The sequence below is a fragment of the Nymphaea colorata genome, chromosome 2 (genome assembly GCF_008831285.2).
Source record: "Nymphaea colorata isolate Beijing-Zhang1983 chromosome 2, ASM883128v2, whole genome shotgun sequence".
In the NCBI taxonomy this organism is placed as follows: Eukaryota; Viridiplantae; Streptophyta; class Magnoliopsida; order Nymphaeales; family Nymphaeaceae; genus Nymphaea; species Nymphaea colorata.
This window is the reverse complement of record NC_045139.1, coordinates 12885419-12913252: the sequence shown is the minus strand read 5'-3', so window position 1 is coordinate 12913252 and position 27834 is coordinate 12885419. Positions and strand designations below refer to the sequence as shown.

The 27834-nt window shown below is 37.1% G+C and overlaps 1 protein-coding gene across 2 annotated transcripts; it reads right to left on the bottom strand.

The window, feature by feature from the left end:
- Window positions 1–43: 43 nt before the first annotated feature.
- On the bottom strand, window positions 44–9342 carry LOC116248040 (protein PLASTID TRANSCRIPTIONALLY ACTIVE 12, chloroplastic). Of its 2 annotated transcripts, XM_031620607.2 has the most exons (10): window positions 8937–9342; window positions 8783–8853; window positions 7834–8502; window positions 7447–7559; window positions 3367–3626; window positions 2994–3115; window positions 955–1023; window positions 799–858; window positions 570–680; window positions 44–461 (listed from the first exon to the last, which is right to left on the bottom strand). In XM_031620607.2, the coding sequence occupies exons 1-10, from the start codon at window positions 8974–8976 to the stop codon at window positions 357–359; spliced, it is 1620 nt and encodes a 539-aa protein (XP_031476467.1). In that variant the 5' UTR covers window positions 8977–9342; the 3' UTR covers window positions 44–356. The 2 variants fall into 2 exon arrangements, with proteins under 2 accessions (XP_031476467.1, XP_049932025.1); XM_050076068.1 differs by lacking the exons at window positions 8783–8853; window positions 8937–9342 and adding an exon at window positions 8644–8776.
- Between the last annotated feature and the right edge of the window lie 18492 nt (window positions 9343–27834).

Sequence of the window (27834 nt, the reverse complement as noted above, 5' to 3'; positions counted from 1 at the left end):
GAGAGAGAGAGAGAGAGAGAGAGAGAGAGATTGGAATATTGAGTAAAGAGTGAAAACAGTCAAACTATGGTTCTTAAGGAACTTGAATGTACAGGGGAAAATGTTTGAGTGGCTCAAGCAAAAGGCAACTTACAACACCCAGTTAATTAAAACTTTCACAAAGCCAGAATCTCTTGTCGCAGGGCAGAAGCTGGGGTCTCTTTTAGTTCCTCCGGGAATCAGCCATAGAAGCTGTATGTGACAGCTCCAACTAAAAGCACCCAAATTTGTAACGATTCCACTACTTGTACAAGTAACTCTTATATAACTGGATTTTGCGACAGAACCTCATTTGCTGGTCTTTCCCTAATGACGAGTTACTGGTCATCATCAACATCAAAATCCATCAGGAAATCTGTCAGGTTTTTGGAGTCGTCTATAGCCTCTTCTAATGTCATTAGCTCATCTTTCTTCCCTTTCTCCTGAAACAATTACAGCAATTTCTGATGAATAAAAGGAAACCAAAACTACGCAGAAATCAGCAAATATATTTGGAACTAGGACATAACAAAAAGAGAAACATAATGCACCTTTGATTTGTGAAGCTCAGGATTACTCTTCAGAACACTCCAATTGCGCGGAACTTTCTCATCCATCTTATCATCCCCTTCCCCCTCCCCTTCCATTTCACTATCCTCATCCTAAAAAAGGTATTGCTTATCATAAAACATTATTTATATTGGTTATCATTGGGTAAAAGATATACACAAGCTTTAAGATAAAGAAAAGTTCCAGATTTGGTGGCACGTATTAACTCACATCATCATTTTCACCGATATCAACAGCTTGGGCCATTGCTTCATCCATGTCAGTAACCCGCTTTACAAGCAACACAGCAGCAGAAAAGTCAGCACTTACTATAAAGCAAAATTCAGACCATAACCACAAACAAGCTCGGTGAACCTTTTCTTATACCTCTAATTCCTCAGTTTTTTCTTTGGCCAATATTTTCTGTAGTTCGTCTCTTGAGATGATTTTTCCTTCCTGAAGATGTCAAACACATGCATGGATGACATTTAGGTTATAAGATCTCAGTAGAAAGAGAAGAAAGCCAGAATTTTCAGAGAAGAAACATCAGATGAAAAGTAAAGCATTCAACAAGTCTGCAATTATACTATTACTAAAGGAAGAAAAAAATAGGTCTAAGAGCTAAGCGATCAAGGTGCATCTAGGAACTTTACTTCCTACTATGTTCCCACATGTGCAGCAAAGAGAGATCGGGAGAAACAATCTGGAGGATGGCTCAGCCATTTCGCCACAAACTTAAGAGAAGCATAATCTGCAATACAAAATGCAATTTTTTGTTTCTGTAGGATAGCGAAATGCCCATGAATTATACTGAAATTATTGAGCTATGGTCGAGTTTGAAGCCAATGGTCACTCAGCAAAGAACTCTAATCAAGCTTTCTTCTAACATCCTGGTAAGTGTAACATAAATGATATCTCATATATAAATATAAATATAAATATAAATATAAATAAAAATATAAATGTACATACAGGATGTGTATTCATCCAGATGGAGATCTGGAAGGCCAGGGATCCTCCATTTTGGGCCATCCGATCTTAAAAACTCTCCCTCTCTCTCTCTCTCTCTCTCTCTCTACATACAGCTCCCCTCCTCTCCCAGAGGCCTCTCCATCTAGGATCTGTTCCCATCTCTTCTCCTTTATGGCAGCAAAGATATTTGGACAGAGAAGAAACTGCATATTTGCAAACCGTGGACTGTTGTCTTCTAGCAGAAAACCAGCCAGAGCAGGCTTGTCTACTGGAAAGGGTTCTTGAACCCCCCATTCTCTTCATCCCTCTCTCCCTCCCTCTCTTATGCGTAATGGCCAAAATATTGCAAAGCATCATCCAGCAAGGGCTTGAGCCTCAAGGTCTTCTAGTCAAGCCCTCATCTGCCCCTTACCCATGCCTCCTCCAAGCTGCCGACCCATGCCCATTCTCCAATGCCCTCCAGCCCATGCCTCTCCTCCAACTATGCCCTCGCTGCCAGCTCCAGTGATGCCAAAGAGCTTGAAAATGTTGAGCAGCTCACTTCCAAATGTGAAGCACTGGCTGCAGCAGCGCTTGATGCCATGATCCTGGCAGAAGCCACAAAAGAGAGAAGAGGAAAAGATATCTGGGACTATCTGATCCAAAATGACTAAACCCAGTCCCAAACAATGGGACTGGATTTTTTTTCAAGTCCTTGTCCCTTTCTATGATCCACCTATCCTGGGTTGGAGAGGATGGATGCAAAAATGAAAATAGAAGGGAAGGAAAGAGAAAAGTAGGTGAGAGTGTACCAGAGAATAGTGGAGTTGGAAGAACCAGTCCCAGATTGCAACTGGTTAAACCCATAAAACATACACACAGAAGCACATAACCATACAAATACAAAAACAAAAAGCCAGAGAAATATCTCTATCATTTATCATATGGAAAAATCTTTACGATACTATAGACCATCATTGTCTCACCTTTAGTCAGTTTTTTTTGTTGATTTAAATATTTTAACTTCATCATCATTTTATTTAGACTTCAACGCAGCTATACTTACAATAAATCCTCTCATTTCTATTTTTTCATATTGTCTGAAAGTTTGTTATTTTCGTTAACTTATAATCATTATGTGATGAATATTTATCCATTTACCATATCAAGTTGGTTGGATAAGCATCCTCAATGTGATTTATTTCTTGAGATGCTACAAACTCCCCAAAAGGATGTGCAGTATCGTGTGCCAGTCACTATGGGCCAATCTCGGACAGTCAGAGCTTCAGAGTTGAGGCTTGAACACATTGAAAAGAAAGATAATCTGCATAGGCGACACAACTAAGAATGTCGAGCCATGCCAAATTAACCCATGGTAAACCATGCAAAAAGCTTTAGCATAAACAGCACTTGACACTCAGAAAATTCTGATAGTTATTACATGGCAGTAATTATAAACAAATTATTGGCAATACCTCCATAAGATATGCTAGCATGTTAGGTGTTGGCTCATGAAATTCTGGGCCCCTATAGTCAATGACTTCATCAGGATCTTGGATGTAATTTATAGTCGGATAAACTGGATCACCTCCCCATACTGCAAATCACAACTAAATGATGTTATTACATCTCAGGCTTGAGAAACAAATTTACAGTTTTTCCCAACCAGATGGGTTATAACACATAGATATCTCCAGCCGCAAACATGGTTCTTACAGGAAACAGATATTGCATTATCTAAGATAAGACCTTTCTCCATTAATAATGTAAGACTTAGCAAAGTTGCCTCTGCTCTCAGGTATGAGCAATGTACTAAAAAATATAGGAAGTACAAAGGGAGAGGCGTACTTTCTTTTATCTGATCTTCTCTCATTCGCATTGCCAATGGGTCACGGCGAATTCGGTTATCAGTTCCCATCATGATACGATATTCTCTATCGGTTTGGTACTGGAACATAGTCAAGAGCTGTGTATTTTCATCCTCACCAGTCTCTTCAAAATGTTTTTGCACTGCTTCGCGGGATGTGTCTCTCTTCCACGCTTTAACCCATTCTGAATAGTATGCAATAGCACCAATCTTTTCCAATCTTTCCTGTTCAGCTCGTAGTCTGGATTAATGATAACACATCAATGTTATCTGCCAAACAGTTTTTCAAAACGGAAATTGGATACAGGATATATAAGGAGTTCAGTACCAAAACCTGATGGAAAGTGTCACAGAAATAAATCCAGTCAAACTCAAAGTCCAAGAATCCTACCACACAAGGCAAGGAAATATGAGTCCTCTAGCCTGTCCACATGCACATGGCATGACATAATCCAACAATTGACACTGCATGACGACAAACGCGCATAGAAAAGACCTAGTTGTGTTGTGTGTCATCAACCAAGATGACTAGTCAGCAGACAAGTTACCCCAGTCAGATGCCAGCCTACTAGTCAAGGACCACATGACTAGTCGACCAAGTTAACTAGTGTATACCAGTTGGTGGGTGATTAAGAAGTAATTAAGTCCTACACCTTTCTTCCTTTCAGTGTAAATTGTATATATATATATATATATATATACAATTTACCAACTTAGACCTACTAGTCCCAACAAGTCATTTAGGGCCTTCACCCAACTGTGCCTCCTTTCAATTTTAACAAATTACACTGTGTCATGACCAAAGCATCGGCCAACTTCACCCATCTCAGCATACTCTATCTAAAGTTAATTACTTAGCGAGAATGTTCGAAGAATTGTCCACTTATAATTTTCTGTTGCATATCTGCATGACATCTCTGCATTTTTTTGTCCATATTACAAGGTTAACAAGTCGACAATAGTATGCCATTTGAGTCCTGATTGTATCACATGCACAACATGAATATATTAGCCTAAAAGGCAGCCTTCAGCAAGATCAACTGAAAATTTTATCAAAGCACTAAATGTTAGACACTACATGAGAACTAAGAAAACCAAAACGGCAACCAATCACTAGAAATCCATACCTTGGGAGTTCTCAAGAACAGGTTTCCATGTAAAGGAAAATGACAAGACAAAAGGGAATGATAGTTGTGAAAAGACAACTGATGTTTGCTAGAAGTGTTACACAGTCTGAATCATTGGGTTCTCAAGATTGGTCGAGCAAAAGAATCATCTAAACACTGTTTTATGGAGGAAAAGAACCCAATGTGTCATTACACAAGTGATTTAAACAATGCCACAAGGACTCTTCAAAACAGCAGCAGGACCCGCATTGACGCGATGCAGGTATGGCACAGGTGCAGCCTTGGGTGTGGGCAATGTGCACCCAGTGTGGTCAAACCGCACCAGGCCAAAATGGTCCATTTTTTATGTGCACCCAACTCACGTTAAGCAACAAGTTGGGTGCGGCCAAACCATGTGGGGGACATTTTTGTCCTCTTTTCACTTTTTTTAAGTGATGCTATTTAAAAACACTTTCAGTTAGTTACTGTTTTGCTGCATTGGTTATACTGTTTTTAGTATTTTACTGCATACTTTTACAGTTTAATACTGGATATATATGTTGCTTATAACTTTATATACTGCATATGGATAACTTTATATACTGCATATGGTTACATATGTTGTGCTGTTTGTAAGTTTTAACAAATCAGTGAACAAGTTTTCTTATAAGTATACCATGCACAAGTTTCAGTAATATATATATATATATATATATATACTGTTTGTAAGTTTTGTATATGTGTTACCCGTTTTGTTAATCATACATATTAAATATAACATTATCCTGTATATATATTTATGTGTCATAAACTTATAATACTCGATGTATAATAGCTACTTGCTTAATGCCTACTACTTATGTTATCAGTAAGATTGTACAATCAGAAACTAGGCTCCAGAATATGTATATTATAGGGAAGAAATAGAATGCTACAGATTTTGGAATAAAAGATGTGACTTTGGGCAGTAAAATAGTTGTTCATCACTTGATAATTTTTGTGTTGTTTAGGAACAATTTTGTATTTTAAATATAACATTATCCTGTATAAGTATGTATGTGTTATAAACTTATAATAATCGACGAATAACAGCTACTTGCTTACTGCCTACTTATGTTATCAGTGAGATTGTAAAATCAGAAACTACACGCCAGAATATGTATATTCTAGGGAAGAAATAGAACGCTACAGATTTTGGAATATAAGATGTGACTTTGGGCAGTAAATTAGTTGTTGATCACTTGATAATTTTGTCTTGTTTAGGAACAATTTTGTATTCTATATGTATGTATGCATGCACCATGACCACAACCATACACAACGTTTCTTTTTTTTTTTTTTAATTTGCCACACTCGCACTCACACTGCACCCACACCCATGTGACATAGGATCTAAATTAGCAATTTAAAATGTGCAGTTGGGTTGTTGTCTAGCAAAACAGACACAATGGTCACATCCAGTGGTATACACCCGAACATCTTACTATGGGCCTGGCCCTCTTTTCTTTTTCCTATCCTTACAAAAAGGGTGATATGTTGTCCATCTTCCTGTGAAGATAAAAGCATATCTTTTCCACACAGTGTTGTACATATCGTTTAATATTTACGATACGATACACCCCTCATATCGTAAATGGGGGGTGTATCGTTCATGTATCACAGGTATCGTAAGATACAGACCCCGTATCGTACAATACGGGCTTATTATGAAAAAGGGGGCCCAACGTCTACTTCTTTGACTTCTTTTTGTAAAAACGCTGTCGTCCTTCATTTCTAACATTGAGATAGTGCTGCCTTGGAGGGAAATCATCCATTTCCACCATGAAATCCGTGATTTTCACCGTGAAATCATCGATTCAACCATAGATTTGAGCGTGGGTGGCTGATTTTCGTTGGGAGAAAAGGGGTTTTTTTTATTTCTTCTCCGTGAGGTATGAAATCTATTGTTTCTACCATATGTTGGTGAGGATATTTAAATTCATGAAGATGAAGAAGAAGATGGAGATGAGGATGAGAATGAAGAAGATGAAGATTATGAATGAGAGTCAGAGAATGCTTTCATTTTATATGTATTGGCATTGAACATTTTCACAATTTCATTATCATCTTGTGATGTAATACATAACATTTAAAACTTCCTTTTTAATGTGGTATCTCATAGACTTATGGATTTTATGACTTATGAATATGTGGTTATGAAATTAAGTTGACTTGTTGTGCTTCCTAGTTCCTAGATTGATATTGTTATGAATTTTTATGTTTATGAATGATGAAGGCGTAACTTTATAGAAATGATAAGTCTATCATTCTGTAAAACATGTTCTTTATGAAGAACATATTATTTTTTATTTTTACTGATTTTTTACGAATTTTTTTATTTTTTTCAATTTTTTCTGATTTAATTTATATATTTTTTAAAAATTTACGATACGTTACGATACGGTGTATCTTAAAGCCAAAACGATACGGCTTACGTTACACTTTTTACAACATTGTTTTCACATACTCGGCCATGAGTTTGAAGAAGAGGCTAAAAATGAAGAAAAGGTGTAAATATGAAATATCAAACAAGCAAATCCTTATTTTGATGGACCAACACTGACACTGCAACAAGTAGGCAATACTGGACATGCAAGTTTATCCACTTGAAGAGGATTTAATTCCCCATGATATTAGGCCCTAAACCATGTCCCTGAACTTTTGATGAGAATGAGAACAAGTACCTTGCATGAAATTTCCTAACTTCCATGAAGGCAGAAAAATTAAATGTTTTCCAAGAGAACAAGCCAGCCAATTACCACCTACTGCAGTCTTCTTCTGAAAGGCAGGAAATCTGCCTTTTGGGAGATATGCCCAAGTAGGCTTCAGCCAAAAATATAAAATCAGATATTCCAAAGCTTGTTGTATTTTACAATCACACTAAGTATAACAATGCTATGCCATAGAAATACTGACCTCTCTTCTTTGAAAAGATGCCTTCTTGCCCTATAAATGGAAGTTTCTGTGAGTGTTGGATGATCTCCATATATCTTGATCTGTCCTGTCTCCGCCATTGCCTTGGTAAATACCTGCAAGGGATTACAAAGTTCTATAAAATGATGCAACAAGATGCTATGGATGGATATTTCTACTTAATCAACTCTTAGCAGCAGTTCAATTTAATGAGAAAAAAGAAAAGGATGAGCTAAATGGTTAGGTAAAAGAAGGACATGAAGAAGTACGCAATTTTGCGAAAATACAAGAAGAACGATCAAGCAGATATATCACATTGATAATGGGAACTACAAATGCTAATTCCAGAAGAAATTTTCAATGATTCACAATTACAGAGTTCAAACCCACCGTTTCAACATCAGGGCGCCTTCGCTGCCATCTAGACCATGTGTCCTTAGGTTTACGCCAATTCCACCATAGCTCTTCACTTGTAAGAGGTTCTTCTAATGGCTTCTTCTTATCTGGATCAATTAATGGATGAGGACGCCCATATTTCTTGTCTAGCTCATAAGAAGTACCCTTTTCTTCCTCTTCTGCTGTTTGATAAACAACATATTCTGTTGAGAGATCCTTTGGATCTTCAGAAACAATGTCTGAAGGTTCGAGAACAGGCATATCACTAGAATCAGCAATTGGGTCTGAAGATTCTACTGCCAATGGCTTTTCCTTGAATTTCTTCCTTCTGCTTCCAGGCTTTTTCCCATATGAAGATTCTCCTTCAGAATTGCCTGCTGGTTCAGGAGCCCTTGCAGCTCTTACACGGTTGACTGTACCCTCAGGCCAGTATTCCTGCCCAGGAATACTTGCACGTGCACCAGATGCTGGTTCCATCTCTCCAGAAGTAGAATCCATGTAGCTGTGATAAGGTGGACGCTCAACAGATAATGGATCAACATACTCATCCTTCTTTGAACACTTTATTGATGGAAAGAAATGGGCTTTCCTTTCAGACAGACAACCACCCCATGCATAACTGCACTTCTTTGTTTGCAATTGAATCGAAGGTATAAATCTTACCTAAAAAGAATAAATAACTTTTGTTTACTGAAAGAACAGAGACCACTCTAAAATTCTCACTACCAAAAAACTGCAGGTGCAAACATGCAAGAGGGGAATATGAAGGGTGTCAAATTGAAGGACACTGGAACAAGTCCTAACCCTGTCATCCAGCTGCCTGAGCCGCTTTTTCATGGCGTTATCCATGCAAAGCTTGGTGGTCGGGATAATTGCCATCCAAACATGGCATGCAAAACCCGACAGAAGAAAACAGCAAGACAAACTATTTACAACTTCAAACCTGAAACGTCTTGGTATCTGTTCTCCCCTCGCCAGCATTCTCGACGGAAACCGAACTCCAAGCTCCAACCGCTGCCCACAACAGATCAATTATTTCCATAATCGATCAAACACAGAAAATGAAACCGTCAAAAACTCAAACTAAGAGGCCAAACCTCGGTATACCCAAGAAGCAGAAGCAGAAGCAGAAGCCATGTTGAAGCCCGATAGCGGAACCCTCAAGGTACAGGGCCTATAGAGGGTTTTGATATTACAGTGGCACCTTTAGACGAAACTCTAGTTCTTTAATCTTCTCAAGCCTCAATTCGGACAAACCAATGATGATGGTTTGAGTTTCCGATCCCACACATTGTCCCAATACTGCAGAACCATCATGGAAAGAATCGAAACTGAAGTAGATAGAGAGAGAGAGAGAGAGAAAGAAAGAAAGAGAGACGGCCGTATATGTTATGACGAAGGCAGCAAAATGCAGGGTGACTCTTCTCTTGCTGCTTCTTCTTCTGCCTTTGCTCTGCTCGAGGAAGGGCGAGGAGCAACGAAAGCCTTATCTACGGAGGAACGTTTCGACGACGACACTCTGGCGCCGTCTCCTTGGAGCGGGATATGCCAGAAATGGATCTGGATCCAAATCCTATTTTTGATAGCCTTTCGGTGGATCGGGTTCTTTTTTCCACTCCGTGCATGGGATTCATCACGGGGGTGGGACGCGATGTCGGGGGCTTTTAGTTCCTTATGGCCTGACCAAATCTAATTGAAACTAAAACTTGTTGGTCCGGGACTGGTGTTGGACTTGACACTTATTCGTGCCCAAAATCATCCGTAATAAAGATAAATCGTTTACATGCAAAATCAGTTTCGAAGACTCGATTTTAAAGTTATTTTCCCTTTTCATTTCCATTAATTTTAAAACAAAATAATGGTTGTGAAAAAAAAAAAGATGAAAAAGTAGGTGAATAAATGGGTGAAAAGGTATCTGCAATAACTTAGGATAGCTGGTTGGGCATGTGATCACGTAGAATGTGCAATGTGGATTTGATTCTAGTGAGTGTTATTTCATGAAAAAAGAGAAACATGGGGGGCTTTGATCCTTTATTTCAAATGGTGGATTGTAAACCTCTCAAAAATAAATAAACAAGTGAGAAAAACTGCTTCACGCAATTTTAAGAAACATCTAACATTATCGTTAATATATTTAACTCACTCTGCCCGTCACGTTATAGTGCGGTATTTCATATGTTATTAAACCAAGCGAATGCTTGCCATTCTCCATCATGACTTGTTCCTTGCTCTTGGCTATTGTCAACCCATTTATAAAATACTGCTTTTAGCATTTTTCAAAATCGGTTTGGTTATGATTCCTGAAGCTCAATGTCCCAATATATACAGCATTTCGGCTACCACTGTATTGTTCATTTAAAAAATTATTTTTAAATAAAAAAATTAGAATATAATAGTAGTTTTTTAATTGAAGGCAAACTGCCATTGTCAAATTTTGAGAGCTACCAAGACCACAAAGGAGGGGAGAGATAACTTGAAGAGGCAGAAGTTCCTTTCTCTTTCTCCCTTTCATTTTAGTCCAATGCTACTTCATGGGTGACTCATCAATTAAAATATTGTGCATCCATCATTTGTAGGGAAATCAACCATGTATGCTACGTCCTTCATGACAAGACCATAAGAGGTCGTTTGATTGTGTTGGAACATCGCAGAACAGAACAGACACATTCTGTTTTGATAAAATCGACACAAACGTCGGACAGAGAACAGTCAAGACAGAACGGACAGAAAACAAGGGGTATAAATAAGTGAGACGTTCCAGTGTGTACCGTGGTTTACCACGGAACAGCACATCGAGGAACGCTGACTCTCCCCGACCTCGAGCTCCTCTTGCCTCGCCCTTTCTCTTTCTTTCCTTCTCTCCTTCTCCTTCGTCTCCGGCCGAGCTGCTCCATCTCCTCCGTCCGTCTCCTCTGTCTCCACTCCCAAGCTGCCCCTTCTCCTCCGTCTCCACCCCGGTTGCTGCCCTAGCCCTTTCTCTTTTTATCCTTCTCCTTCGTCTCCACCCCCGAGTTGCCCTCGCCATTTCTCTTTCTCATCCTAAAGATCTATTGCATCCTCACCGTGCAGATCCTCCTCACCGTCGCCGTCTGTGCCCTTCCGTCTTTTTTTCTGTTCTTGAAGATTCCCACATACGTGCAATCCATCAGACTGATATCGTGGTGAAGGTGGTGTGTGGTGTTGGATTAGGTGTCGATATGCTTCCAAGGTTGTCAAAAAGTGAAGTAGGTTCTATACTTTGTATAGTATTTTCATCATGAAAAAATGGTATGGTAGATGCGTCAGGCTGTATGGTTTCTCTGGAGGCTATTGGTGGGGTCTGGTTTAGATTACCGGGTGATGGTGATGGATCTAAATTTTGGGTTGCAACAGGTTGTGGTCCAGTTTGATTGTTGTGAGTTTAACAAAGAAAGCCTCCACTTTCTGACGTCAATAGGTGCACATTTCTCTTCATCATATATCCCCGCAATCTGCCTTCATTAAAATAAAATGTCAACTGATAAACATTGTTTTTTCTCCTTAAGATCGTAACACATATACCCTTTATGCTTAACTATATAACCAAGAAGAATGCATGGCTTGGTCTTGGGCTCCAGTTTGTGAGAGTTGTAATCTGTTAATACAGGATAACATGTAGAATAGTCTGGTCGATGATGAAACATAATTTCATACAGTGATCTTTGTTCCCCATTCTTTCTTGGCAATCTATTGATTATGAATAATGCAGTTCAAAAAGCATTGGACCAAAATGGATGACAATTTGGCAGTACTAAGCATGCATAATCCCATTTTGACAACTTGTCTATGTTTCCATTCTACCAACCTATTTTGTTGGGGCGTGTGTGGGCAGGAGAACCTATGAAAAATACCCTCAATGGCTATATATGTTTCAAACATTTCACTAATGAACTCTTCACCATTGTCCGATTGAAGGACTTTAATTTTCAATTGCAACTGATTTTGAATAATAGACTTCAGTTCAACAAAATGATCGAACACATCTGGTTTGAACTTGAGAGGAAATAACCAAACAAACCTAGAGTGGTCATCAACCAAGAGAAGATAGTATAGAAACTTTCCCTAGATGCACATGGAGATAGACCCCATACGCCAGCATGGATAAGTTCCAACGGTTTTGAATCAATGGAAAACACAAGAGAACACAGCTTTAGGAACCGAGTGGCTCTGATACCATGTTAAAATGGTATCTCAAAAAATATTTTGAATAGTTTCTCGTTCACACATTTGCGTGTGCAGTGAGTTTATCTATTTATCATTTGAGAATTAATTACAGAATCAATTTGATATTACACGTATAAATCTTGATACATCTTCTATAATCGTATGGATGTTATGGAATAGGAAGAGGCTCCAAGAGGCCAGCAGTCTTCTAGTTCGTCCCCTTGCCTTGCTGGTAAATCAAACAAGTTTTCACATACGCCTCAACGTCATCTCACATTTGTGGCCAGTAATAGCCACATTCGAGGAGCTTGTCCACTCCTAGCTAGGATAGCCTACCTACAACGAGTCATGGAATTCTTTCAGCAACTCTCATCGAAGGTTGCCCCACCTAGGTACAAACACACATCCACCCTTTGTTATCAGAAGTCCATCATGTAGCCAAAATCGCTGCGTCATTCCCACCTCAACTGTTGCGACTAAGCGCTTAGCCATAGGGTCCTGCCTCATGTCTTCTTGAATCCGCCCTAAGAGCACGTTCAAGCTGCACTTTGGATGCCTCTGTCTGAGTAACAGCCAGCTCTACCTTTCGATTTAGCGCATCAACTACGACGTTAGTCATTCCTACCTTGTACTCGAAGGCAAAGTCAAATTCCGCAAGAAAATCCTTTCATTGGGCTTGCTTAGGGGTCAACTTCTTTCGTGTCTGAAAGTAGCTTGTGGCTACATTATCCGTCTCCACCACAAACTTAGCTCCCAACAGGTAATGGCTCCACGTGCAAAGGCAGTGGATAATGGCCATCATTTCCCTTTCATGCACAGAGTAACACCGCTCTGCATCTTTAAGTGTCTTGCTTTCATAAGCAACAAGGTGACCTTCCTGCATCAACACTCTAATGGCAAAAATCTGAAATATTAGTGTGAACTTCAAACTTCTTGGTGTGGTCGGATAGCTTGAGCATAGGCTCTTGCATGAGGTCCCTCTTCAATTGATCAAAGGCATCTCCTTCAAGTTATTCTCAAACTCAACTTCGGTTCTTTTTCAATAAATTATTGAGGGGCGCAGCTATCAAAGAATACATCTCAATGAATCGCTGATAGTAGTTTGCCAAGCCGAGAAAGGAACGCAACTCCTACACATTGGCTAGTGGTTTCCAGTCTTGAATATCCCTCACATTTTCCATGTCTATCCACAACTTACCCTTTCCCACAATATGACCAAGGAAGTTGAAGCAAATCTTAAGGTGTTTTGGCGTTCTCCTTCAACTGGTCATCATGTGTAATGATTGCTATCCTCTCAAGACCGCTTAAAAAGATTCAACAAATAATTTCTTTGACTAAGGTGTATAGCATCATTTGCATGCACAATATGCATTTTGGCATTCGCCTTTAACCGATCTGCCATATTATCATTAACATTTCCCACATACAAAACCTATAGTGGTTTTTTACAGCAGTCCTTCCGATTTTGTCCTTGATAACCACATTCAAAACCTACAGTGGTTTTCAGCAGTCCTTTTGTTTTTGTCCCTGATAATTGGGGTGTTCTCAGGAGAGTCAGAGATCTTCTTCCCTAGAAACGATGCACCATGAAATATTCGCAACCCATTCGTTGTACCTCAGAAAGAAACAAATAGAAAACAAAAGAAAAAGAAGCATAAATTTGAGAATACTTACAGAACCGATTGGTTGATATGTAGTAAGAATAGAATATTTAAGTGGCATCAGAGCTAATTACCTTGAGTTATGTTTAAAGCTTCAAAGATTGCAAAAGTGGTATCAGAGATTCTTTGCATCTTCCTTTTAAGTCACATCTTCTTTGCATCTTCCTTTAAGTCACATCTTTTGTTTAAGTCAGATCTTCTTTCCATCTTCCATTAAGTCACATCTTCTTTGCATCTTCCTTTAAATCACATCTTCTTTGTGTCTTCCTTTAAATCACATCTTCTTTGTCAGGTGAATCATCGTACTCATTCGAGTTTGACATCACATAATTCTGAAATTTTTGAACACTCAGAATATTCATGCTCTCATGTTTTCTGCATCATTATGCAATAATTCTTTAAACTGGTTTTTAACGAAAATCCTACTTTGATAGCTCTAACTCTGGTTTTGCTAGTGTTTCTTGCCAGCTGGCTACCTCCTCTACGGATCCATCTTTGGTTTTTTGTGATTGTGAGAATATGATTTGATGACCTTTGGATTTATATAACCATGTATATATATAGAGGTGCATAGATAAATATCTGCAAGCAAAATTGTTTACCTGAAGAAAGTTGGGAAAGACTCAAAATAGAAATAGAAGTGAAAGGGTTTAATGGAACAAAGAATACCATTAGATATAAGACTAGAAATATTACAATATAAATATGGAAGAAAATTGTCAAGATCGAGAGAATATATGCCTTTGAATTAGAAGGGAAAGACACAATTTTAGATTTTTGAACAATTACTTACCAATACAAATAACAAACAAAGCTTTGATTCTGACTACACCTTGTAAACACAAAATAGAAGCCTTAATAGTGAAAATCATAGAAAGGAAAGAAACAGATTGGATAAAAGGCAACAGTAATGAAACCCAAAAGATATTCAGAAAATGAATAAACACAATAAATTAACAAATGTGTGAAATTAATGAATTAGCCAACATAGAAAAAGAATTAAAAACATTCTATTTAGAAAAACCCTTAGAATATTGGAATAAACATCAAACATATGACAAAATAGAATTAATAGACCAAAATAGTATAACAACACAACCACCACTAAGATATGTACCAAGTGATTTAGAAGAATTTGAAAAACAAACAAAAGAATTACTGAAAGAAGGATATATCAGAGAATCAAACTCCAAACATAGTAGTCCAGCCTTTACAGTAAATAAGCATAGCAAACAAAAAAGGGGAAAGACAAGAATGGTGATAGACTACAAAAATCTTAATGGTAAAACAAAAACATATAACTACCCAATACCTAACAAGATCTTAAAATTAAAACAAATTTCAGGATATAATTACTTCAGCAAATTTGATTGCAAAAGTGGCTTTACCATTTAAAAATAGATGACGAAAGTAAAGAATTAACATCCTTCACTTACTTAATGGGTCTTACGAATGGAATGTGTTACTATTTGGATACAAAATGCACCAAGGAGATTCCAAACTATCATGGACCAACAATTCAAAGGTCTATGAAACTGTGTTATATATATAGATGATATACTACTATATACTTATACACTTGAAGATCACTATGAATTATTAAAAGAATTCATAAAAAATGCAACTGAAGCTGGAATAGCTGTCAGTAAGAACAAAGTAGTTATTTGCAAAAAACAAATAAAATTTATAGGGATTGAGATAGATAAAGCAGGAATAAAAATGCAAAATCACGTAGTACAAGAAATAGCAGTATTTAAAGATCTAAGCACAAAAACCAAACTACAATCTTTTTAGGATTAGTAAACCAAGTAAGAGAATACATAACAAAATGAAAAAAGATACAAAATATTATTGGGATGACAAAGATAAAAACCACATACAGAAAATTCAAGAAGTGTGTAAGAATTTACCAAAGTTAGAATTCCCAGATGAAAACAAAAAGTTCATTTGGATTATTGAATTGGATGCATCGAACAAGAGTTATGGCTCGGTATTGAAATATCAATATAAAGATGAATCAAAAGAATATTTATGTAGATACCCTTCCAAAAGCTTTAAAGAAAACGAGGCAAAACAGGAAATAAATAGAAAGGAATTAGTAGCTATCTATTATGCACTTTTATATTTTGAAATATATTTTGTCTTCACCAAATTCATTGTTATGACTGATAACACCCAAGTTAAACATTGGATCAATGCAAAGTTAGCAAATTCCATTGTTAAAAAGGAGATAAGAAGATTAGTCAATGAAATTAGGTTATTTGACTTCTCCATTGAACTACTAAAATCTGCCGAGAATAGTTTTGCATATGTATTATCCAGGAATCTAGAAATTTATGAAGAAAATCAACAAAAATAAGGACAATTCAATGGAAAAATCCAGAGCATATCCAAAAATTATTTACGGAATCATGAGGAGTTGTGGCATTAAGCCAAGCCTCTTCGAAATGAATATCCAAAAACTGATGTACACATCCACATGCACAAACACAGAGTTGCGGGATAAAATCAAGTTTCATTGTGAATACAGATTTACTAACAAGATTTTTTTTCAGGAACTGAAGAATGAGATTCTCAACCTCAAAGAAGACATGGAAACATTAAAATCCCAAGTCAGCAGCTTAATGGTTTCTATGGAGCAGACATAGAAAAAGACAAGACTAAAAACAAACCCAGACAAATCATGTCCAGACCCAAGATCCAAAACCCAAAACCAAAGACAAAGAGCCTGAAGGCAAAGGTGTTTTACAGATTGAACCAGTAAAAAAACCAAACTTCTTCAAGAACAGAAATCTAAATGATAAATTCCAAAAAGGTATTCCCAACAAACCAAAAGTAGTCCAATTTATTCCACCACAAGTCTAGACATACAAGGAAACAGTACAAAGCCAAAAAAGTGAAAGCCAAACCCACATTATAAATACCTATGTCTGAAACTTGAAACAAATTATGGATTTCATAAACAGGAAACTTAGAGAAGAAACAAAGGAAGGAGAAGGATATACTATGGTCCCATTACCAGGATTCAACAAACTAGTAGCTTACCCTAAGACCAATCCAAATGTAGTCAAGAGAGCATATATCTATGGACTTCTCAACACAATTTATACCGCAAATGCAAAGGATCTTGAAGAAATACCAGAGTTATGATGAATGGCAAAAATATATTTAGAAAACACTAGAGCTAAGTTAATATATGTAAGATTTTAGTCCACACAAGCAGAGATATTTAGAGCACAAAATTATACCGCCACTTCATTGTATCAAATTAGGAGTTACGAAGACAATGATAGATAAAGTACAAACACAAGAAGAAATATTATTACCAGAAATGAAAGAAGTCTTTGCCAGAAAAAAAAGCCAAAGGCATTGAGTTAATTTCTAAAGAATCACTTCAACAATATCAACACCAGAATACATGGTTATGTGAATCCAAAGTGCATCAGATCATATTCTCACAATCACAAAAGTCCAAACATGGATCCTCTGAAAGTAGGATTTATGTTAGAAAGCAGTTTAAAGAATTATTGCAGAATGAGGCAGAAAAGACCAATGCATGAATGTTCTGTGTGTTCAAAAATTCCAGAAGTATGTGATGTCAAACTCGAATGAGTACGATGATTCATCTGACAAAGAAGATGTGATTTAAAGGAAGATGCAAGAAGATGTGATTTAAAGGAAGATGCAAGAAGAAGTGATTTAAAGGAAGATGCAAAGCAGATGTGACTTATAGGAAGAAGCAAAGAAGATGTGATTTAAATAAAAGATGTAAGTGACTTAGAGGAAGATGCAAAGAAGATGTGACTTAAAGAAAAAACATAAGTGACTTAAAGGATGATGCAAAGAATGTGTGACTTAAAGGAAGATGCAAAGAAGATACAAAGAAGACTTAAAGAAAAAACGCTGCTCGCTCAACAATGAAGTATACTCCCCAATAAGATGGCCAGCAGACTGTCACTCTGGGAGGCAGATGTCCCTCATCTCTCCCGCTCTCTCATATCTTTCGGTTTCCCTCTCTTGTCTCCCGTCTCCATCTTCAAAGGTATGAGAGAGGGGGAGAGATGAGGGAGATCTGCCTCTCAGAGTGATAGTCTGCTGGTCTTCTTATAGGGGAGTATAGTTCATTGTTAAGGAGCAGCATTTTTTCTTTGAGTCACATCTTCTTTGTATCTTCTTTACATCTTCCTTTAAGTTACATCTTCTTTGCATCATTCTATAAATCACATCTTCTTTGCATCTTTCTTTAAGTCACATCTCCTTTGCATCTTCCTTTAAATCACATCGTCTTTGCATCTTCATTTAAATCACATCTTCTTTGTTAGGTGAATTGCCGTACTCATTCGAGTTTGACATCACATAATTTTAGATTTTTTGAACACTCAGAACATTCATGCTCTGGTGTTTTCTGTATCATTTTGTAATAATGCTTTAAACTGGTTTTTGACATAAATCCTACTTTGATAGCTTTGGTTGTTGGTAGTAACTCTAGTTTTGCCGGTGTTTCTAGCCATCTGGCTACCTCCTCTGAGGATCCATCTTTGGTCTTTTGTGATTGTGAGAATATGATCTGATGACCTTTGGATTGGCCTTAGGGTCTTCTGGTGTTGATATTGTTGAAGTAATTCTTAAAAAATTAACTGAATGCTTTTGGCTCTTTTTCTAGCATAGACTTCTTTAATTTCTAGTAATAATATTTCCTCTTGCGTCTATACTTATAGATCTATCATTGCCTTCATAAGTCCTAATTTGATACAATGAAGTGGCGGTATAATTTTGTCCTCTAATATCTCGACTTGTGCTGAGTAGAATGTTACATATATTAACTCAGCTTTGGTGATATCTAAATATCTTTTTGCCATTCGGCATAACTTTGGTATTTCTTCAAGGTCCTTTGCATTTGTGGTATATACTGTGTGGGGAAGTCCATAGCTGTATGCTATCTTCACTACGTTTGGATTGGCCTTAGGGTAAGCTACTAGTTTGATGAATCCAATGGGACCGTAGTATAACCTTCTCCTTCCTTTGTTTCTTCTCTAAGTTTCTTGTTTAAGAAATCCATAATTTGTTTCAAGTTTTAGACATGGTATTTATGATGTGGGCTTGGCTTTCTCTTTTTTGGCTTTGTATTGTTTTCCTTGTAAGTCTGGACTTGTGGTGGAATGAATTGGACTACTTTTGGTTTGTTGGGAATGGGTTTTTGGAATTTCTCATTTCGATTTTGGTTCTTGAAGAAGTTTGGCTTCTTTACGGGTTCAATCTGTAAAACACCTTTGCCTTAGGTTCTTTGTCTTTGGTTTTGGGTTTTGGATCTTTGGTCTGGACATTATTTGTTTGGGTTTGTTTTGAGTCTTGTCTTTTTTTGTGTTTGCTACATATAAATCATTAAGCTGCTGACTTGGGATTTGAATGTTTCTATTTCTTCTTTGAGGTTGAGAATCTCATTCTTGAGTTCCTGAAAAAAAATCTTGTTAGTAAATCTGTGTTCACAGAGAGACTTGGGTTTTATCCCGAAACTCTATGTCTGTGCATGTTGTTGTCTATATCAGTTTTCGGACATTCATTTCGGAGAGGCTTGGCTTAATGCCGCAACTCCTCATGATTCCTTAAATAATTTTCGCAGATGCTCTGGATCATTCCATTGCATTGTCCTTATTTCTGTTGTTTTTCTTCATTCAGTTCTGGATTCCTAGATAATACATCTCCAAAATTGTTCTTGGTTGATTTTAGTAGTTCAATGGAGAAGTCAAATAATCTAATTTCATTGACTAATCTTCTAATCTCCTTTTTAACGATGGAATTTTCTAACTTAGCATTGATCCAATGTTTAACTTGGGTGTTATCAGTTCTAACAATGAATTTGGTGAAGACAACTTATATTTCAAAATGCAAAGTGCATAATGTTGGGATTTCTCCCCTCATGCATACACAAAACCAAATGTATATGCCCTAAACAAAACAGGATCATGCTCATGTTAAATCATTGAATTAAACAAAACCTTAAACTTAAAGCGGAAGCGTACCTGAATCCATCTGAAGAACTGGACAGTAGACCGCGGTAGGATCTTCCAGGGTCTTTGCGGCGCGCTTGAGGTCTCTTTCAGATGGGGAAGAGGAAAACCCTAGAAACCAACGTTTCAGGCAACCATTGCACGACCCCAGGGACCACTACCATTTTATAATGAGGACAATTACGAATTCCGCCTATCAAAGAGTCCGTAATTACATACTGGTATCTATACATTTTAAAATTGCCCCATACCATCTAAAATGACGTAATATCCCAAAATGCCATCACTTAGCGGATATTTACGTTAAGACAGCCATAATGTCTGAAATTCCTAATTGACATATGTCGGCCCACCAAATGATCTTACAATCTCCCACTTGGGCCAAATATGTCTTTATACATTCAGACATTACATAAAACCTTAGGAGCTCATAACTGCTATCTTATTAAACGTCATTTTCACCAATCTCAAACATGATCATATCAACACAGAACCAACGCGGCTTTCACTATATTAAAATTAGCTAAACCTTCAATGATCACAAATGTTAACATAATCAATGACATAGATCTGATATGGATGTATGGCATGAGAATTACATGCAATGTGATTACAACATGTCTATTCTCAACTGGTCCAACTTTAAAACCTTATGGAGATCAAAACATAAACACAGAATGGAACCAAAGAACTTTAAACTTTATTCTGCAGAAAACTGAATACGTGTCCATATATTAGAGCAAACAAAATACAAACTCTCACTAAACCAACACATCATCCAAAGATAACACCCCAATATGAACAACATGTTCGTGAAAGACCTTATGTGTTAAACCCTTGGTAAACGGATCCGCAATCATAGAGTTTGTCCCAATATGCTCTAAAGACACTTGACCATTCTGTATCCCCTCTTTAACAGCCCAAAAACTTAATGTCGATGTGCTTCGACTTTGACAAACTGTAGCTATTATAAGAGTACATGACTGCTGAATTATTGTCACACAACAACCTTAGTGGTCTTTCTATACCATACATAATGCGCAGCCTCGTGACAAAATTCTGCAATCCCAAAACCTGATTGAATGCCATTATCTTGGCACCCAGCAAAGTCAGAATCTGAATACCCAATGATCTCTCACTGGTCTGACTTCCTGTATGTGAGCATAAAACCTTTTGTTCTTTGTAAGTACCTCAATACCCTTTTAGCTGCTTCCCAATGATCCATACCAGGATCACTTAAGTATCTGCCTAACATTTCAATGATAAATGCAATATCCAAACGAGTACAAACCTGAGCATACATAAGGCTTCCCACAACAGACAAATAGGGAATCATTTCCATTTCCTTAGATTCGATTTCACTTCTAGGGCACTGTTTGAGACAAAACTTGTCTCCTTTAGTAACTGGAGTATTTCTTGGTTTACAACTTTTCGTGTCATACGGTGAAACACCTTATTAATGTAGGCCTTTTGTGATAATCCAAAGAATACACCGAAAACAATCTCGAAATATTTGGATCCCTAATACAAAAGATGCACAACCAAGATCCTTCATGTCAAACTTTGTTGACAAGAAATTCTTAGTTTCATGCAATATGCCTACATTATTACTTGCTAGCAATATATCAATGACATATAAAACCAGAAAGATAAATTTGCCCCCACTAAACTTTTGGTATACACATTCATCAACCATATTAGTTTCGAAACCAGATGAAACTATAACTTGATGAAGTTTGTAATACCATTGACTTGAAAACTTGCTTTAGTCCATATATAGATTTCCTTAGTGACACATCTACTTAATTTTCTTGAGGTTGTTGAGTTTGTTCTTCAATATGAAGATCGACATCATTGCCTTCTTCTGAATAGATTGGACTCAGGTCCCTCTTCAAAGGCAATGTTCATAACCTGATCACCTCCCAAACTCAATATCCTCAAAGAAATGGGCATTTCCCTTTCAAAGAAAGACTTACTGGATGTATTATAAAAACTTATAACCCCATAATGTTTGTTTATTTTCCCTTTATGCATTCAATGCAAACATTAAAGTCTGCAAAATCAAGGGACTCAAGAATTCCTTTTGACATAAGCCTTTATATTATCTTTTCAGAGATATGTCCTAAGCGCCAATAGCATAACATAGCAGAATTCTCTTTGACTAATTTTCTTTTAGTACCACTAAACGTTACATGCAAGGTTTCATTATATGAAGCAACCATATCAAACAAATAAAGGTTATCGCTACTAGACAAGTTTCATTATATGAAGCAACCATATCAAGCAAATAAAGGTTATCGCTACTAGACAAAAAACCAGTGGCAATCAAATTTGAGTGTAGAAACAACTTAAATTTACTTCCTCCAAATGAACAATAATAACCAAATTTGTTCAGGAAATAACAACCAAATTCTGTCTAAAAGGCGGTATTACATAAGTTTTTATCAAATTCAAATAACAACTAGTCTTTAACAATAACTCAAAAAAACTGCTATGGTTTCAACCTTCGCCTTCATATCATCGCCCTCATAGACGAATCTTTCAGCATCAATTGGCGTCTGATAATTTAGGCAGCCCTGCATAGAAACACTTATGTGAGTAGTAGCAACCGAATCTACCCACAAGTGCCTTGGTACTGAAATTAAATTAACCTCAGAACAAACCAAAGTAAGAATCGTACCTTTCTTTTCACGCCATGCGTGATACTTAGTACAATGCTTCTTCATATGACCTTCATCATTGCAAAAGAAGCAGCTTGATTTGCCTTCCTTATGCTTCATTTGTTTTTTGATGGATGCATGATCAACTGCAACTTTCTTAATAGCCTTCTTTCTATTACTTTTAGACATAGTAGCCAAGTGAGCACTTTCTATTCTATCATGCTTCAATCTCTCATCTTCTTCCACACAGTGTGAAATGAGCTCATTAAGAGTCCATTTCTCCTTCTGACAGTTATAACTAACTTTAAACTGTCCAAACTGTGGTGGAAGAGAAAGAAGAACCATATGTACTATAAAGTCTTCGGGTAACCTCTGACCTAGCGCCTGTAATTTTTAAGCAAGATGAGACATTTCCATAATGTGCTTCTATATGTTCCCTTTACTTTTATACTTCAGGGTCACAAGTTTACTCAAAAGAGTGCTTGTTTCAGCCTTTTCATTTTTAGCAAAACGTTTTTCAATCTCTTCAAGGAACGCCTTGGCACTAGCCTTTTCAGTAATAGAGCCCCTAAAATTTTCTGGGATTGATCTCTTCATGATCATTAGACACATGCGGTTTGAGCATTCCCACCGTTCAAAGTACCGCTTATCATCATAGGAACTTTGATATGTTGGATGAGGTGGGCATAACTCCCTAAATGCAAGGTCTAGATCCATACAACCCAGAACAATCATAACAGTTTCTTTCCAGTCCTTAAAATTCGAACCATTTAACTCAGGAACAGTACTCAAATTTGCAGATATCATGGAAGCAGAACTCACTGTACAAAGAACAAACCAAAGCATGCTCACAATCAATACATGTACAAAGATGAAATAACAAATATAAATGAATTTAAATGCAATGACCTAAATCCTATCACAAGGTACTGGTGCAACGTTAATATCCAATCTTTGGATTGAAATACTAACTGCAAGTGGTATTCTTGGTCAACAATGAATATAGATAATAATTAACCCTGTCAAACAACGAACCTATCTTTGGATTGACTCGTTATTCACATGGAAACCTGAAAAACTATCACATATTCATTGCCCTGTATACTTAAACCTGACCAAACAACAATCCTCATTTGGGTTGATCATTGCCCGCATGGATCAAGTATACCATCATCTAATGTTCAAAACAGGCAAATTCATACAACAGAAGTCACTTTCGCGACATAAAGTACAAACTTACTCATTTCAAACAACAGACATGGCCAAAGATCAAATTCATAATCCAAATATTCATCTAAAGTAAACTCACAAATTTAAAACATGCAAAACATGATACATGAATTAAAATTTACATACAAATTTGCCCTACATTAAATCCAAAACCAAATGATTCAATGATGTGACACATACAAAATTGTATTATATTGAATTCAAAACCAAATGATTCAATGATATGGGCCCAAAAGAGTCCAAAATTTTATAAACTGATACCATAATTGTGCTTAAGTGGGTCAAGAACCACTGAATCGGCCTTAAAGTGGCCCTTATCGTTCTTAAACCGCAACTAAAACACCCACATGCCCCTAAATAGGGCTGACCCAGTCTAAAAATTGGACGAACCGGTCAAAATAGACCGTATCGGTTCTAGAACCCATTGAATCAGTTTGAAAATGACTTAAATCGGTTCTAAAACTGAATAAACCGGTCTCAAATGCCCTGAATCGGTCTGAAAATCAATTGAACCGGTCTGAAAATAACTGAACCGTTCTGAAAAGGGTCCGAATCGGTTCTAAAATTGAATGAACCGTTCCCAAAATGGTCTGAATCGGGTGTAGAAGGTCCGAACCGGTCTCAAAAACAACTGAACCGGTCCAGAAAAGATCTGAATCGGTCCCCAAAAGGTCTGAAACGGTTCTGAATCAGATTGAACCGGTCTGAAACCGAATGAACCGGTTCGAGTTTTAAAACCAGGCCATATGGATACAGGTCGGGTCCTGCCGGCCCCGACCCGGTCCGAAATCTTAACACAAAGGCACGGGCGGGCGGCAAAATGATTTTTTTTTCTTTTTAAATCTGATGGATCTGGATCGGGTCTGCAAGACCCGACCCGGTCCGCTCGACCGCGCGAGCGATCGCGGGCGTTGCCTCCACCGCTCGCCTGCCGAACGACAGGCGAGTGGCGAAGCTCCACCGGCAGGCCGCCCATCACCGTGGGTGGCCACCGGCAGGTGTCGCCAGCATCGCCGGACGTCGGCCGCCACGATGGCGGGCCGACGCCCGCCGGAAACCAGCAGATTCTGGCCGGTTTCCCCTCATCGACATTCTGCCCGTTTTTACAGATTTAGGTGGCTGAAGCGGCGACAAAAGAGCCACCGACAGGCTGAGGGTGGGCACCGGTGGGTCATACGGCGCCGTCCGGCGACGGTGAACCCCCCGGCGTGGCTGGACTTGGCCGGATGGAGGCTAGCGACTTTTTTTTTTTTTTTTGTTGTTGTCGTCGTCCCTTACAGTGCAATCCTTCAAAAACAAAAAAACGAAGGTAGGGCACACGGAAGGCGGCCGGTCATCGCCCGAACAGGCCGTCGCAGCCCTCCTACCCCGCCAGAACGCCTGACTCCAGCCGTTGCACCCCTCCCTTCTCTCCCTTTCTCCGGTTGCAACGGAAGCCGACGGCTTCCAACGCCCACCCGATGGAGGCTGTCGCCCCCTTTCCAATTTTTTTTTTTTAAACAATACTTGCAGCCGAAGAACAGGGAAAAACCCAACGAAAAGACACACAAAATCATCCAAAAGATCAACGATTGAACAATGACCATAGGCTCTGATACCAATTGTTAGGATTTCTCTTCTCATGCATACACAAAACCAATGTATATGCCCTAAACAAAACAGGATCATGTTCATGCTAAATCATTGAATTAAACAAAACCTTAAACTTAAAGCGGAAGCATACTTAAATCCAAAGAACTGGACGGTAGATCGCGGTAGGATCTTCCAGGGTCTTTGCGGCGCGCTTGACGTCTCTCTCAGATGGGGAAGAGGAAAACCCTAGAAACCAACGTTTCAGGCAACCATTGCACGATCCCATGGACCACTACCATTTTATAATGAGAACAATTACGAATTCTGCTCATCAAAGAGTCCGTAATTGCGTACTGGTATCTATACATTTCAAAATTACCCCATACCATCTAAAATGACGTAATATCCCAAAATGCAATCACTTAGCAGATATTTACGTTAAGACAACCATAATGTCTGAAATTCCTAATTGACATATGTCGGCCCACCAAATAATCTTACACATAATAGATAGCTACTAATTCCTTTCTATTTATTTCCCATTTTGTCTCGTTTTCTTTAAAGCTTTCGGAATGGTATCTACATAAATATTCTTTTGATTAATCTTTATATCGATATTTCAGTATGGAGCCATAACTCTTGCTTGATGTATCTGATTCAATAATCCAAATGAACTTTTTGTTTTCATCTAGGAATTCTAACTTTGGTAAATTTTTACATATTTTTTTGAATTTTTTGTATGTGGTTTGTATCTTTGTCATCCCAATAATATTTTGTATCTATTTTCAAAGTCTTTAGTAAGAGGATGCAATGTTCTGATAATTTTGGTTTGCATTCTCTTGCTTGGTTTACTAATCCTAAAAGAGAATGTAGTTTGGTTTTTGTGTCTAGATCTTTAAATAGTGCTATTTTTTGTGCTATGTGATTTTGCATATTTATTCCTACTTTATCTATCTCAATCCCTAAAAATTCTTTTTGTTTTTGCAAATAACTGCTTTGTTTACTGATAGCTATTCCGGCTTCAGTTGCATATTGTATGAATTCTATTAATAAATTCGTAGTAATATTCAAGTGTATAAGTATATAATAATATATCATATATATATAACACAGTTTCTTAGCCCTTTGAATTTTTGGTCTATGAAAATCTGGAATCTCCTTGGTGCATTTTTGTATCCAAATGGTAACACATTCCATTCATAATACCCACTAGGCACTGTGAAGGCTTTCAATTCTTTATTTTTTATCATCTATTTTTAAATAGTAAAAACCACTTTTGCAATCAAATTTGCTGAAGTAACTGTATCTTGAAATTTGTTTTAATTTTTAGATCTTGTTAGGTAATCTTTGTTCCATTAAACCCTTTCACTTCTATTCATGTTTTGAGTATTTCCCAACTTTCTTCAAAACAAATTTTCTTGCGAATATTTATCTGTGTTTATGTATATATATAAGGTGTGTAATATCTACTGTGATATCCGTTGACTATTACTTTTATTAGTATATAAATAAATTTTTCTTTTCCATACCACTCATGTTGTAAATGTTCTTCATAGTTTGAATAGGGTGCTTCAGATCCTTCGATTATTTTTGTATCTAATTCCCATCCTATCCTAACCATTTCTTTTAGTTTTTCTATGAATTTATGTAGTAATATGTGTGTTTTGAAATCATTTTCTAATTTCTTCATCATCCTTTTTCAAATTTCGCTTTTACATTCATTAGTAAATTCTTTTGTGCTTATCCTGTTATTCATCTAAATCTCATGACATTAATATTCTCTTATTATTAGTATTTATCTCCAATATTTCTTTTTCTATTTCATAGGCTGCCAGTTTGTTTAACCATTTATTTCCTAAAATGATATCGATTTTACCATCTTTTCTGTTTTCTTGTATTTCAAAGGTGATATTAAACCTATAGTTTGATATTATTACTTCTTTACTAATGCTAGTTTTGCTGTTTATAATATTTCCTTGAATATCTTTGAATTTATGGTTACTTGGGAAAATGAAATCTTCTCCTATTAGGTCAGATGTTTTGTTTTCTATATAATACTCAGCTTCATCATTTACTACCTTTATCAGTTGTTTAAATGGATTGTCTACTTGATGTTTTTGTTATTCCTTCTTTTTGTTGTGATCATGTGTTTCTTTGTAACAAAATATAAATTTTTACTTTTTTTGGTCATTACTTTACACGCTTTTTTCAGTTTTATTCCTGATTATTTTCAATATAGTTCCAAGCTCTTGTCTATATAATTATTTGTTTGTAGTTGGTGTTTTCATATTACTTCCGTACCAAAGGGGTGGGGCATTTTTGAAAATTTTGTAAAGGAAGTGGACATTTTAGACATATTTACTTTTTAAATCATGTTTTACCTTTTTAAAATGTATCTTTTTATTATTTTAATAAATATATTTTTGGTCATTGCAATACTATGCACCAATTTCCATGTACACCTTCATGCACGTGCACGGAATCATATAACTAAAATGCTTTCATTAAAATAAAAAAGAAAGACTTTTGAAACGATGAAATGAGGACTATGAAAATATTAAAAAAACTTCATGTACAAAATCTATAAAAAATGACTAAAATGCCACCGCCTCCTTCCTCGTTGTATATATCAATATGCTTTTCTTTAGGGGCCGTTTGATGCCCTCACTGTAGCAGTGGAAA